At 55.1% G+C, this 13,760-nt stretch overlaps 1 protein-coding gene across 1 annotated transcript; it reads left to right on the top strand.

The window, feature by feature from the left end:
* Positions 1 to 1,254: 1,254 nt before the first annotated feature.
* On the top strand, positions 1,255 to 10,256 carry LOC133359913 (protein NYNRIN-like; the record flags this gene model as incomplete). Its single annotated transcript, XM_061578473.1, has 2 exons — positions 1,255 to 1,483; positions 9,115 to 10,256. Coding segments are annotated over exons 1-2 (1,371 nt in total), but the record flags the coding sequence as incomplete, so codon positions are not given.
* Positions 10,257 to 13,760: the final 3,504 nt, after the last annotated feature.

Below are 13,760 nucleotides of genomic sequence, written 5' to 3'. Positions count from 1 at the left end.
GGCGACGAGCTCTCTTCTTCACATCTCATGTAGTCTGTAATTATTACAGTGAGAGTTCACAGCACGATGATGAAACTACCAGAAGTAAAAACAACACAAGAGAGAATCAGGGGAAACAACTGGGAAGAAGATGGGAAATTATAATTTCGTTTACTATTCGGTCTTATGTTGGCAAACATTATCACCATTATTTACTCGTAACAATGTTAATCGTAAAGCAAGGCACTGCATTGCAGTTAATGTCTATAAAACAGGCAATGAACCTGTGGCTCACAACTTAATCTCATACAGCGCATGGTCAAATAGTTCCCGTGACTCAGAAACGGCCCACAAACGATATCATACTTAAAGTCATACATATTTAAAATGTGTGTACGTATCATGTATTTACTCTGTATGTCAGTTGAAACATCCTTGTAACAAAGTGGTCTAGCTCAATGGATGTTCCAGGCGAAATATTTTGGTGGAAAAATATGCACTTACAAGCATCTTAGTGACACTAAATCGGGGACTAGAGGTGAATATTTGACCCGGTAACATTGTTTCTAATTGAAGTGCATAATCGATGCTGTTACTGCAAGGGGCCTCTTACCATTACATAACCGACTGAGGAGGGTGTATGTTAATGTGTGATTAATGTCTAACTCGACCTCAGTAAGGAAAACGTTATCAAAATCCATGATCAATCAACTGCTGAAAAATAGGCATCATAAGCCGTCGACATTTATTACCATCCTAAAATGTAACAATCCAATGGCTTTCACTGCTCCATCTCCTCTCAGTGGACAACCCCCGAACCATTACTGGGCTGCCACTGTCACTAAATTTGACCAACTGCGACAATCACTAATTGTTTCATATGCAAAGACTGTGCCAGCAAGTCTGGAGGGGCTTGGTTGAGAAATTCCCCAGAGGTCCTTGGTTGGGAAATTCCCCAGTGTATGGCTGGAGGCAAAAAGAAGGCGCCAGCAAGTCTGGAGGATCTTGATGGGGAAATCCTCCAGAGTTTTCAAAAGAAACAGCTGGAGAAATTCCCCCCGGAGAATCGAAAAGGATATTCAAGGCCTGCAGAGAGGGACTTGGGCCATCGCTGCTGTCTTCACGTCGTCGTTGTCTTCACGTTGTCACTGTCTGCTTGGTCATACAATCTCCACGTCGGCATTATCCCATGACGACGTGATACTAAGATACAATTACGTGAGTCCAGAGTCGTTGCAACTGGTGTCAAAAGTTGGATGAATTAAATGTTAAGATATGGCAAAAGAAAAAACCAACCGGGTGCAACTTCGGATGAAGGAGAGGAAGTTGAAGAAGCCCCCCTCCAAGCAGCCCCGGGAACAGGGATCCCAGTCAAAGCAACCCTGGAATGATCAGAAATGGCGGGAGAAGATGGAGCCGGACGCCAAGCAGCCACAGCCACAAACCAAGAGGGGTGGCAGGAGGTTGCAGGACGACTCGACCTGCTCCTTACAGCCAGCGGCAAGCACGGGGGCCATAGAGAGCGCGGGACGAGATGCGACTGCAGAGCCCGCGTGATCGCCAGCCACCACGCTTGCTGCGGCGGAGCCAGTATGATCGCAGACCACAAATGCTGCCGCTACCGCGGCGTACACAATGCAGGAATTGGCCGCCATTTCTGCCGCAATGTAGGAACCGGTGGCCATTTTTCCTGTGACCAACGCGACGCGGCAACCGGCCGCCATGGCAACAGCGTCCCGGGGAGCGACCGAGCCAGCTCCGAGAGCGCAAAGAATTCGTCGCTGCGGGCAGGGACTGGGCTGCTTTTACTCACCGTTTTGAGGTGGCCTACCAGTCCATAGGTTTGACGAAAAAGGAGGCTCTGTGGGTCCTGTCAACAGCCCTCGACAACGACGCTCTTGGAGCATTCTGAGCCGTTCCAGTCGAGTCGAGGGCCACACTTCAACGGACCTACAGAGAGATGGTGGCCGTCTTTGAGCCACCATCCAACACGCGGCAGAAGTTCCTACAATGGAGGCAGGGGGAGGCTGAAACGCCCCTCGCTACCGCAGCGATTTTATGGCGCTTGTTCCTCGTCTCCGCGTGAGTCTACTGCAACAACATAAATATGCTACGTGTGACAGTCATTTGTTTAAATATAGTGTGAGAGATAGCAAGTGAAAAAGATTCAGGAAATGAGAGAACGCTCCACAGAGATTCTGCCAGAAGATTGGGGAAGAGGAAGGCACGCCGTGTATCACAGCGCGCATCAGTTCCACAGTGCCGTTACTGCATTTCCACAGTACCAGCTACCAACATCACAAAACAATGCTGCCAATACCCTTAACCATTAAATTAGTGTACAGATGTCTTCCTTATGTTTATACACGTCATATTGACGTGTCCTTTTGTTGTTGATATATTTTTGTTGATATGTCAAATCTGTGTTGGTGTTGATATGTTATGTTGTAAATGATGTCGATGTCATTATTGCAGTACTCTTCACCAACACAGACAGGCAATGGTTCCAGTCCTTTATTTCCACCTTCTCTATCACACACAGCACCCTCTTTCGTCCACAACTCTCTCCTTTCACTCCTGCCGACATCCCCCCCCCCCTCTTATCTAGACGCCCCCCCTATCCCATTTCCTTTCCTTCCCCCTCATCCGTGTCTCCTCATTCCCAGCCACCAATACCACGTCTGAATATGTCGGGATTACTCCCGGTCAACTCGGTACAGGGATTAACGTCAGCGTGTCGGGGGTAGGGAATTTCGATGTTGTGGGAACCATCATGGAGGACTGTTACATTATCGTCGTTAATTGAAAGTAGGCCAGTGAGTGCCATTTGGAAATAAAAAGTCGCACAAGTTATATCCCACGCAAATGCGCGTGGGCAGTATTAGTTATTTTATTTTATGTTTCATAATAATGCCCACCACCGTAAATTGACAGATACATTAACTATGAAGACATGATAATTGGTTCTTTACCCTTCTATCTGGCAACAAAACTGACACCTTTTTACAAGGAGTCATGTTTGCATAGACCGCAATACCTGCAGTCATAATACAAACAAAAGAACATAACTCTGATAATGTGCACTGTCCTTGAAGTTGATTGGTCCACACCCGAGACAGCTTTCCTTAGAGCCTAGTCTCATATGGGTTGGACCAGATGACGCCAAAAGGCGCACAACTCAAGGACAATGCACCATCAGAGTATGAGAGCTCGGGGCAAGCATCTACACTATGGGAACCTCATTTGCCAGTAAAAATATGATAATTGGTTCTTTACCCTTCTATCTGGCAACAAAACTGACACCTTTTTACAAGGAGTCATGTTTGCATAGACCGCAATACCTGCAGTCATAATACAAACAAAAGAACATAACTCTGATAATGTGCACTGTCATTGAAGTTGATTGGTCCACACCCGAGACAGCTTTCCTTAGAGCCTAGTCTCATATGGGTTGGACCAGATGACGCCAAAAGGCGCACAACTCAAGGACAATGCACCATCAGAGTATGAGAGCTCGGGGCAAGCATCTACACTATGGGAACCTCATTTGCCAGTAAAAATATGATAATTGGTTCTTTACCCTTCTATCTGGCAACAAAACTGACACCTTTTTACAAGGAGTCATGTTTGCATAGACCGCAATACCTGCAGTCATAATACAAACAAAAGAACATAACTCTGATAATGTGCACTGTCCTTGAAGTTGATTGGTCCACACCCGAGACAGCTTTCCTTAAAGCCTAGTCTCATATGGGTTGGACCAGATGACGCCAAAAGGCGCACAACTCAAGGACAATGCACCATCAGAGTATGAGAGCTCGGGGCAAGCATCTACAGTATGGGAACCTCATTTGCCAGTAAAAATATGATAATTGGTTCTTTACCCTTCTATCTGGCAACAAAACTGACACCTTTTTACAAGGAGTCATGTTTGCATAGACTGCAATACCTGCAGTCATAATACAAACAAAAGAACATAACTCTGATAATGTGCACTGTCCTTGAAGTTGATTGGTCCACACCCGATATAAAGACATGTTATTACCCACTGCGGCCTTCAGATGTGCAGCTTGCTAACAGTACTTGCCCCAACAGTATGCTAAGGCTATAGGGAGATCTTTGTCTTTGTGTTGCGTGTGAACGTCAGTGTGTGTGAACGTCAGTGTGTGTGTGTGTATGTCTTCGGAACAGCCCCCCTTTGTAAATCAGGGACTGCCCAAATATTGCAAGTGCTGCGGGTTCCTGCTCGAAACTAATAATAATAATAATGTAACGTTTAAAATATTCAAGGCATCAACTGTGATGCCGCCGCCACGAAGCCGTTCGGCAGGCACCAAATCCCCGACCTCGCCACCACCAAGCAACGGAGCCGACCCCGCGTCCCCCTCACCTCACCTCACATGAACACACCCGCACTCATTTCCCCCCCCCCCCATAGAGCTCCGAGGGGAGGTCGCCTGGCCGACCGGTTTTTATCCGAGAGACCCTTATCGGGATTAATTCTCACGGTTTCCGGCGATCAGGGGATTGGATGACCTCCCCCGTGCTACGTGGCACCGCGGCGCTGCGGCCGGCCTTAATATGGTGTGGTCGCGGCGTGGGGCATTCGGCCACCGCGGTTGAAGCGCATCTCCCCCCACACACACTCCCACGGGTCGACGGGGCGAGCAGGGGAGGCACGGGACAGCATGAATAGGGGGGTCACAGGGGCTGTTGCGCATAGTCATGGAGGGTTGGGATAATTGCGCTTGAGCGCGCAGGCCCCATTGTTAGGGAGGGTAAGGGATTAAGTAGGATTTACGCCTTGCACGCAGCACACTGATTAGCATATCAACAGCGCCCAGAACCGCCGTGCGCGTGCCAGAGGATCGCGAGCCCATTGTTTAGCGCAGCATCCCCTTTGAGGTAGGGAGGATAAATAGAGGGGCGCAGAGGGAAAATAGCTCTCTTCTCTCCAGCGCCAGGCGACAGGACGCTCTCCAGTCCAGCGACCCGATCGTCCGTGAGACGCATCGAGGTGCGCTGCGAGCACGGGATCAACGAACCGCCGTGGGCATCCAGCAGGAAGTAAGTAGGTGAATTAGAATCATAGCAGATAAATCGGGAATAGGTATAAAGGTATCAGCGTAGGCCAGCCTCGTCGACTCACTGATTTAACATTAAATTACCAGGTATCAGATAATAAATCATTAATAGCGAAGCGTGGTCTCGCGTGATATTGTCGTGCAGTGTGAGCGTGTGGGTGCGCGTGTGTACACTGTGGTTCACCACGTGAGTGAGCTCTGCGTAGAGCGGCGCACGAGTGGGTGTCGCGTGTGTGCAGGTGTGTGCGCTCGTAGTGTGGGTGAAGGGGTCGGTGCGTCCGCAGGTCCCCGATCCGTCTGTCCCTGCCGGGACTCGCGCAGTGTGAGGGCAGCGCCGTTCGCCCCCGACCCCCGTTTTAATAGCGCGTGATCCGTGGAGAGACAACGCAGCGTCTGCAGGTGAACGAGGGCGTGCGGCGAGCTATGCCTCTCACACGAGCTCGCGGAGGGACGGACCAGGGAGGGGAGCCGTCGGGCGATGAGCCCAGCGACGGCAGCAGCTGCTCGCAGAGCAGCGAGGGGTCGGCGCACGGCGGAGCCCCTGCCATAGGCACGGAGCAGGGAGGGACTCCGGGGACCAGCGGCCCCAACAACTTGGTGCCAGAAGTGGGACGAACCCTCACATCTTCACGGGAAGGTGGCGCGCTACTCCACGCAAAGGTAAGGCATGTGTTCACCGGCCAGGGGACCCCTACATGGAAAGCGTTTTCCCGTAATATCATAGGGGCTAAAGAGCTTAATGGCTGGTCGGACGCGCAGGCGTTGCGACATCTTACGTTAAACTTAGACGGGCGGGCAGCCGACTTTGTAGAGGCACTACCCGAAAGCGCGCAAACCCAACTAGAAGAACTAATGCGTAGATTAGACCTGCGTTTCGGCACGCGCAACGCGATACGGGCGAAGACCGCCTTAGAGGCGCGCCGACGCCAAACTGGCGAGGACTTCCGAGACTACGCTGAGGACGTGCGATCACTAACCCGGATCGCCCGTCCAGAGTTCTCGAAGGAGGTCATTGACGCGCTAGCTGCAGACAAGCTACTCAGGTACCTAGCTCGCACCGCGTGGTGGCAGCCCAAAAAGAGTAGCGCAGGCCTCCCTTTCGATACCCTAGTCGAGCAAGCGCTGGAGTGTGAGGAGCTCTCCAGCGAACGCGCGCAGCTCCGAGGGTCGGGACAGGAGTACACCGTGGCGAGCCTGATCCCTGACGAGGAGGAGGATGAGGATGAGCCCGCCAGCCCCATGGGGAGACGGGCAAGAGAGGCCCAGAAACCCCGCGAGACAACCCCGGGTTGGGTAGCTGGGTTACAGACCGGCATGGGAGATATTGCTGGCCGAGTAGACCGAATGGACGGTAAGGTAACCCAAGTAGGGGAGAGGGTAACCCACGTAGGTGAGAGGGTAACCCAGGTACGCGAGGAAGCGAATAAAAATATGAAGACCCTCCAGTCTGAGATGGGGGAACTACGCTCGACCGTAGGGGGGCTGGCCGGGAGAGTAGCCCAATTAGAGTCCGATGTGGGACAACTGCGTACTGGGGGAGGGAGAGGGAGCGGACAGGGGACCCGCTACGGAGCCGCCCCCCCTCCCCGGGCATGTTATATGTGCGACCGCCGAGGGCATCTAGTGAGAGACTGTCCTGAAATCACCCGAGCTAGGCAGACGCGGGGGTTAAACTCCAACGCCCCCTAGAAAGCGGACCAACTAGGGGTGCAATCGACGCGGTCCCGATACAAATAGACGATAATGAGAATAATGGCGAGCGAGTGATCTCCACACAGGTTCCAGCAACAACGCCCACAGAAACGGTGACTCCTGGCGACTGGCTGCGGGAGCTGGTGGCGGGGATCACGGGGGCCACGTCGCTGGTGGAAGGGGAGGTAAACGGAGTGCGTACCCGAATCCTGCTGGACACGGGGGCGGTGGCCTCGCTCGTGAGCGCAGCGCACTGCAGCGCGATCGGGGTCGACGTGCGTCACCTGCAGGCCCCGGACCGCGCGCTGCACACTGCGAGCGGAGCCGGAATGGGACTGCTGGGGAGAGCCACCCTAGAGGTCCGCATAGGCAGCCAGGTGTGCACGCAGGAGTTCTACGTGTCGAGTGCGTTGTGTCACGAGTGTATCGCAGGCACCGACCTCCTAGAACGGTTGGGACTCAACGTGCAACCCCGCCAGCGATGCGCCACCATGGAGAGCAACGGCGAGCGGATACCGTTCCTGGGACGAGAACCAACGCGCCGCCGCTTTGCACCTGTGGCCGCTATCCTGGCGACGACAGTCACCATCGGCCCGCTCACCGAGATGCTGGTGCCGGTGGCAACATCCCCCACCGACCCCGCGCTCCGACCATCAGGGGAGGTAATGCTAACTCCTCACCCGGAGTTGGCAAAACGGTATGGGGTTGTGGGATCCGCCACGTTGGTAAACGCAGATGGGGACCGATTGTTTATGCGGATGTTTAACCCCCACAATACCCCAGCGATACTGCGACGGCGCACCCCGATAGCCACAGTACACCCCCTGCACGCACGCCACTCTAACGACTCGGTGTTCGCACTCTGGGCTGAGGACCCCGGGCATCCTGAGGGTGACCAGGACCTGGCCTGGCGAGTCGGCCCGACTCCCCGAGCCGAGGTCGTTCCCCTGCTCGACGCGTTACATGTACCATGGGCGGATTTACCTAAGGGAGGGGCCGATCGGCTGCGCGAGTTACTGCGGGAGTATGCCGACGTATTCAGTGAACACGACTCGGACGTGGGTCGGACCGATCTTGTTAAGCACCAAATTGACACCGGTGCAGCCCGACCCATCAAACTCCCTGCGTACCGAGTGGGCGCACCCGAACGCGCCCAAATCAAAGAGGCAGTTGGGGACATGCTTCGCGATAACATAATTCAGCCCTCGGCGAGCCCCTGGTCAGCCCCGGTGGTACTAGTAACGAAAAAGGATGGGTCAACACGGTTCTGCGTCGATTACCGTAAACTAAATGCAGTCACGCTCGGCGATGCCTTCCCTATACCCCGCATCGACGACACCTTCGACAGCCTCGCCGGAGCGCGATATTTTTCCACCCTCGATCTCGCGTCCGGGTACTGGCAGGTGGAGATGGCGGAGGAGGATCGGCCGAAAACCGCATTCACCACCCCGATGGGGCTATTCGAGTTTCGAGTACTCCCGTTCGGACTCACCAATGCGCCCGCGACGTTCCAGCGGCTGATGGAGTTGGTGATGCGGGGCTTGCAATGGGAACAGTGCCTGATTTACTTGGACGATGTGATAGTGTTCAGTAGATCTTTGTCTGAGCATTGGTCCAGGCTTCGAGAGGTGTTCCAGCGACTGCGAGCAGCTCATCTCAAGCTCAAGCCACGTAAGTGTTACATCGCACAACGCGAGGTGGGGTACCTCGGGCATCGCGTCAGCGAGGCAGGCGTGCACACCGATCCGGAGAAGGTACGCGCCGTAGTGGAGTGGCCACGGCCAAGGAATCTGACGGAGATCAGATCATTTTTGGGGCTTGCCACCTATTATCGTCGATTTGTAAAGGGATTCAGCGAGATTGCACGCCCCCTCACCCAACTCACTTCCCCTAAGCACCCCTATCAGTGGACGGGGGCCTGCCAGACGGCCTTCACCACTCTCAAAGACCACCTCACCCACGCCCCCACCCTCGCTTTCCCCGATTTTACCACCGATTTTATTTTGGACACCGACGCCTGCAGCAGCGGGCTGGGCGCGGTGTTGTCACAGGTACAGGATGGGACGGAACGAGTCATCGCATACGCCAGCCGGACCTTGAGTGGGGCCGAGCTGAACTATTGCGTGACCCGCCAAGAGTTGTACGCTGTGATTTTCGCATGTAAGCAGTTCCGGCCGTATTTGTACGGCAGGAGATGTCGCGTACGCACTGACCATTATGCTCTTCAGTTCCTTCTTACATTCAAGGAGCCGCGGGGGCAGATGGCCCGTTGGTTGGCGCAGTTGCAGGAGTACAACCTGCAAATCGAGTATCGGGCTGGCCGGACGCATGCAAACGCGGACGCCTTGTCGAGGCGGCCCACGGTGTACGCCGAGACAAGGGCGGAGGAGGCCTGCCCCTGTTTCACGGGGGGACGCTGCCGGCAGGCAACGGACCCCCGAGAGGCCGCGGCCACTGACCCCCCCCCCAGCGAGAGAGAGTGCAGTGTGCGCCACAGAGACCCTCACAGGTGGCACCGAGGATCCCGTCGACCGCCCGGCAAGCGCGGGACCCGCGGCTCGGGACCCGATCGGACGGATCCAGGAGGACGTCGGCTGCGCCTTCCCGGGCCTGAACGACGAGCAGCTGAGACAGACCCAGCAGCGAGATCCGGATCTGGCGGCCGTGGAGGCGGCACTGCGGGAGGAAAAGAGCGCCCTACCAGGACCCTGGAGCGGTTTGTATGCCCGGTTGTGTGTGCAGAACGGAGTGGTACGGGAGTTAACCGAGGCCGGCCAGCCAGGGTGCATCTGTGTTCCTGCCCAGGTGCGACCCCAGCTGCTACGGCTGGTGCATGACCACCCACTCGGGGGCCACGATGGGGAACGACGCACTCGAGAGACCCTGCGTCGCCAGTATCTCTGGCCCAAATTGGCACAAGACGTGGCGGCCTGGGTACAGGGCTGCCGCGCCTGTCAGCAGTGCGGGCCGAAACCGGCACGATACCAGGTACCCCTAAGGCCGTTCCGCGTCAGCCGCACGAATCAGCTGGTCGGGATCGATCTACAGGGGCCATTCCCACGATCCCATCGAGGCAACCGGTATATTCTAGTCGCAGTAGAGTATTTCACCCGCTACCCCGTGGCAGTGGCCATCCCTGATAAAACGGCCTTGGTGGTGGCCCGGGCATTCGTAGAACATTACGTACTCAAGCACGGGATCCCGGAACGAGTCCTCACCGACCAGGGTAGCGAGTTCGAGGCCGAGCTGTTCCAGGCACTGTGCCGAGAATTCGGAATCCAGAAGGACCGAACCACAGCGTATCACCCCCAAGCGAACGGTATGGTAGAGCGCATGAATCAGACCCTAGCGGGGAAACTCAAACGTATGGCGGCCGCAAATCAACGGGATTGGGACGAACACCTCCCCTACGCCTTTTTCGCCTACGCCACCACCGTACACACGTCGACGGGACAAACCCCGTTTTTAATGATGTTCGGCCGTGAGTCTCGTTTACCCGCAGATCTGCTATTCGGCGTCCCTTCCCCCCAGCCGGAGGAGGGAAGCCGCCCCGTGGAACACCTGTTGGAGACCCTGCGAGAAGCCCGAGGCCGAGCATACCCGCAAGGGGAAGCCGCGCATCGGCGGCAGGAACAGGGCACCCGACCCCGCATGGAACCCCCCTTATTCCTGACAGGCGCTAAGGTGTGGCTACACACCCCTCGCGTCGGGGCCGGGCAGGTAGGGAAACTGACGACCTACTGGCGGGGACCCTGGACCGTGGTGCGGCAGATATCCCCCTGGACGGTACTAATTTACGGCGGGGAGAGGGGTCGAGAGACGGTGGTCAATGTCCGCCGCTTAAAACCATGGAAAGCGGCCCCGGCGAGAGAGGACTCCGTCACCCGAAAGCCCCGAAATCCCGGAGTACCCGCACCCCTCGTGTTGGGGGGCCTCGCACACTACATGGGCCCCGCCTGGTCCCCGAGACGCCCCGATCCAGTCCGGAGACGGCGCGGACGACGGCCACTAAACCCTTCCGCTGCTGAGTTTGTGCCCCAGCCCACAGGTGCCGGGGGACGGGGAGAGCCGCTGGAGTGGAGGAGGAGACCGCCGCAGGAGCTACAGAGGACGGAACCACCCGCCCCGAGGCCAGCCACCAGGTCCGGACGGATCCCCCGGACCCCGCAACGTTTCCTCGTGGGCGCGGCCCAAGCGAGGTGCTCCAGTCAACCCGGGACGGGGACTGGCACCTCGGGGGGCTATGTGATGCCGCCGCCACGAAGCCGTTCGGCAGGCACCAAATCCCCGACCTCGCCACCACCAAGCAACGGAGCCGACCCCGCGTCCCCCTCACCTCACCTCACATGAACACACCCGCACTCATTTCCCCCCCCCCCATAGAGCTCCGAGGGGAGGTCGCCTGGCCGACCGGTTTTTATCCGAGAGACCCTTATCGGGATTAATTCTCACGGTTTCCGGCGATCAGGGGATTGGATGACCTCCCCCGTGCTACGTGGCACCGCGGCGCTGCGGCCGGCCTTAATATGGTGTGGTCGCGGCGTGGGGCATTCGGCCACCGCGGTTGAAGCGCATCTCCCCCCACACACACTCCCACGGGTCGACGGGGCGAGCAGGGGAGGCACGGGACAGCATGAATAGGGGGGTCACAGGGGCTGTTGCGCATAGTCATGGAGGGTTGGGATAATTGCGCTTGAGCGCGCAGGCCCCATTGTTAGGGAGGGTAAGGGATTAAGTAGGATTTACGCCTTGCACGCAGCACACTGATTAGCATATCAACAGCGCCCAGAACCGCCGTGCGCGTGCCAGAGGATCGCGAGCCCATTGTTTAGCGCAGCATCCCCTTTGAGGTAGGGAGGATAAATAGAGGGGCGCAGAGGGAAAATAGCTCTCTTCTCTCCAGCGCCAGGCGACAGGACGCTCTCCAGTCCAGCGACCCGATCGTCCGTGAGACGCATCGAGGTGCGCTGCGAGCACGGGATCAACGAACCGCCGTGGGCATCCAGCAGGAAGTAAGTAGGTGAATTAGAATCATAGCAGATAAATCGGGAATAGGTATAAAGGTATCAGCGTAGGCCAGCCTCGTCGACTCACTGATTTAACATTAAATTACCAGGTATCAGATAATAAATCATTAATAGCGAAGCGTGGTCTCGCGTGATATTGTCGTGCAGTGTGAGCGTGTGGGTGCGCGTGTGTACACTGTGGTTCACCACGTGAGTGAGCTCTGCGTAGAGCGGCGCACGAGTGGGTGTCGCGTGTGTGCAGGTGTGTGCGCTCGTAGTGTGGGTGAAGGGGTCGGTGCGTCCGCAGGTCCCCGATCCGTCTGTCGCCGCCGGGACTCGCGCAGTGTGAGGGCAGCGCCGTTCGCCCCCGACCCCCGTTTTAATAGCGCGTGATCCGTGGAGAGACAACGCAGCGTCTGCAGGTGAACGAGGGCGTGCGGCGAGCTATGCCTCTCACACGAGCTCGCGGAGGGACGGACCAGGGAGGGGAGCCGTCGGGCGATGAGCCCAGCGACGGCAGCAGCTGCTCGCAGAGCAGCGAGGGGTCGGCGCACGGCGGAGCCCCTGCCATAGGCACGGAGCAGGGATGGACTCCGGGGACCAGCGGCCCCAACACAACTGACAACTTTTTAGATATTTTTTGAGTGTAGGTAATATAGAAGAAAAATTGTGCCACGACTGTGGCTGTATAAAGTGAGGCTAATGGAATATTCTAATAACGTCAACCACCATATTTTAAAAAAGACATTTTATTACGGACTATTGATTATTGTAACGTGCGTGGATCCCAGATATTTATTGTGGGAAGTTCGCGACAAGCCTCGTGGATGTGTGCCGATGCCAATAAAGGTACACACATCTGGTGACACAGACGTACCTGATAAGATGCACCTCCAACTGTTGATGGTAGTGTTGATTATTAATCTGATGGTGGTTGTGTTTGTTATAATTCTAATGACGGTGATGGTTATGATTCGGGTGGTAGTGCGGTTATAATTCGGATGGTGATAGTGCTGATTAATTATTCTAATGGTTGTGGTGAGTGTTATAATTATGATGGTGGTGTTGGTCATACATCTGATAATAGTGGAGTTTTGCTATAATTCGTTTGGTGGTGATGATTGAAAAATCTACTGTTGATAGTGTTGGTTATTATTCTGATGGTGGGGATATTTATCATTTTGATCGTAGTTGTAGTGTGTATTGGTTGATATATTTCACCTATTACACTGGTCTACAGTCAAAATTCTTCCGAAATAAATGTAGTCCGACTTTACTAATTCTGGGTCACTGAGAATTAATTAGATAATTATCTAATGTATTGTGGTTTTCCCTGCACCCACAATCTATACATCGCAGCTTGCCGTGACTGAGCTTAAAGCAGAACGTGCAAATGTCCCCAACGAATGTGAGCGTTTACATTGGCATGCACTAACGACACCGCACCTGCTCGTCATACACAAGACAAAGACAAAGGTTACCTGTATAGCCTCAACACACTGTCGAAGGCAAGTGCCTTAGCGAGCACCTATGAAGGCCAGCACGGCACAGGAGGGGGTGGGTGGCCAGTACCAGAGCCAACCGCCTTTGTCTTTCGAGTGTCAATGTTTACACGTCGCACCAGGTACTAATCTAAGGCTGAGTCGACCTAGGGAATGCCTGGGACTGGTTAAAATAATCGTCACTGGTGTTGGTGGCCTTGAGCGGGAATCGAGCTCGGGTCGCAGGGTTCGTAGCGCACTGAGAAGCAGTATGAGGAGACTACACACCTCAGCGAGCAAACAAACAACAAGCCATAATAGAGGGGTTTTTTGAGGTTAGATCGCGTAAATAGAAAAATGTGTCGTTAAACCTGCCAACACCCGACACAGCGAACTAGTAAGGGTTGTTACGTAAACATAACATGCCAATTCGTCACTAGTACAGCACACCGGTGTGTTGGAGAGCCAAGCCACAACATTTACAATCTGAGTACGACGTTTCGCCAGTAATTAAAACT

Source organism: Lethenteron reissneri, chromosome 66 (genome assembly GCF_015708825.2).
Source record: "Lethenteron reissneri isolate LAM-NWPU_2019-01 chromosome 66, ASM1570882v1, whole genome shotgun sequence".
NCBI lineage: Eukaryota > Metazoa > Chordata > Hyperoartia > Petromyzontiformes > Petromyzontidae > Lethenteron > Lethenteron reissneri.
This window is presented reverse-complemented; position numbering and strand designations above follow the sequence as displayed.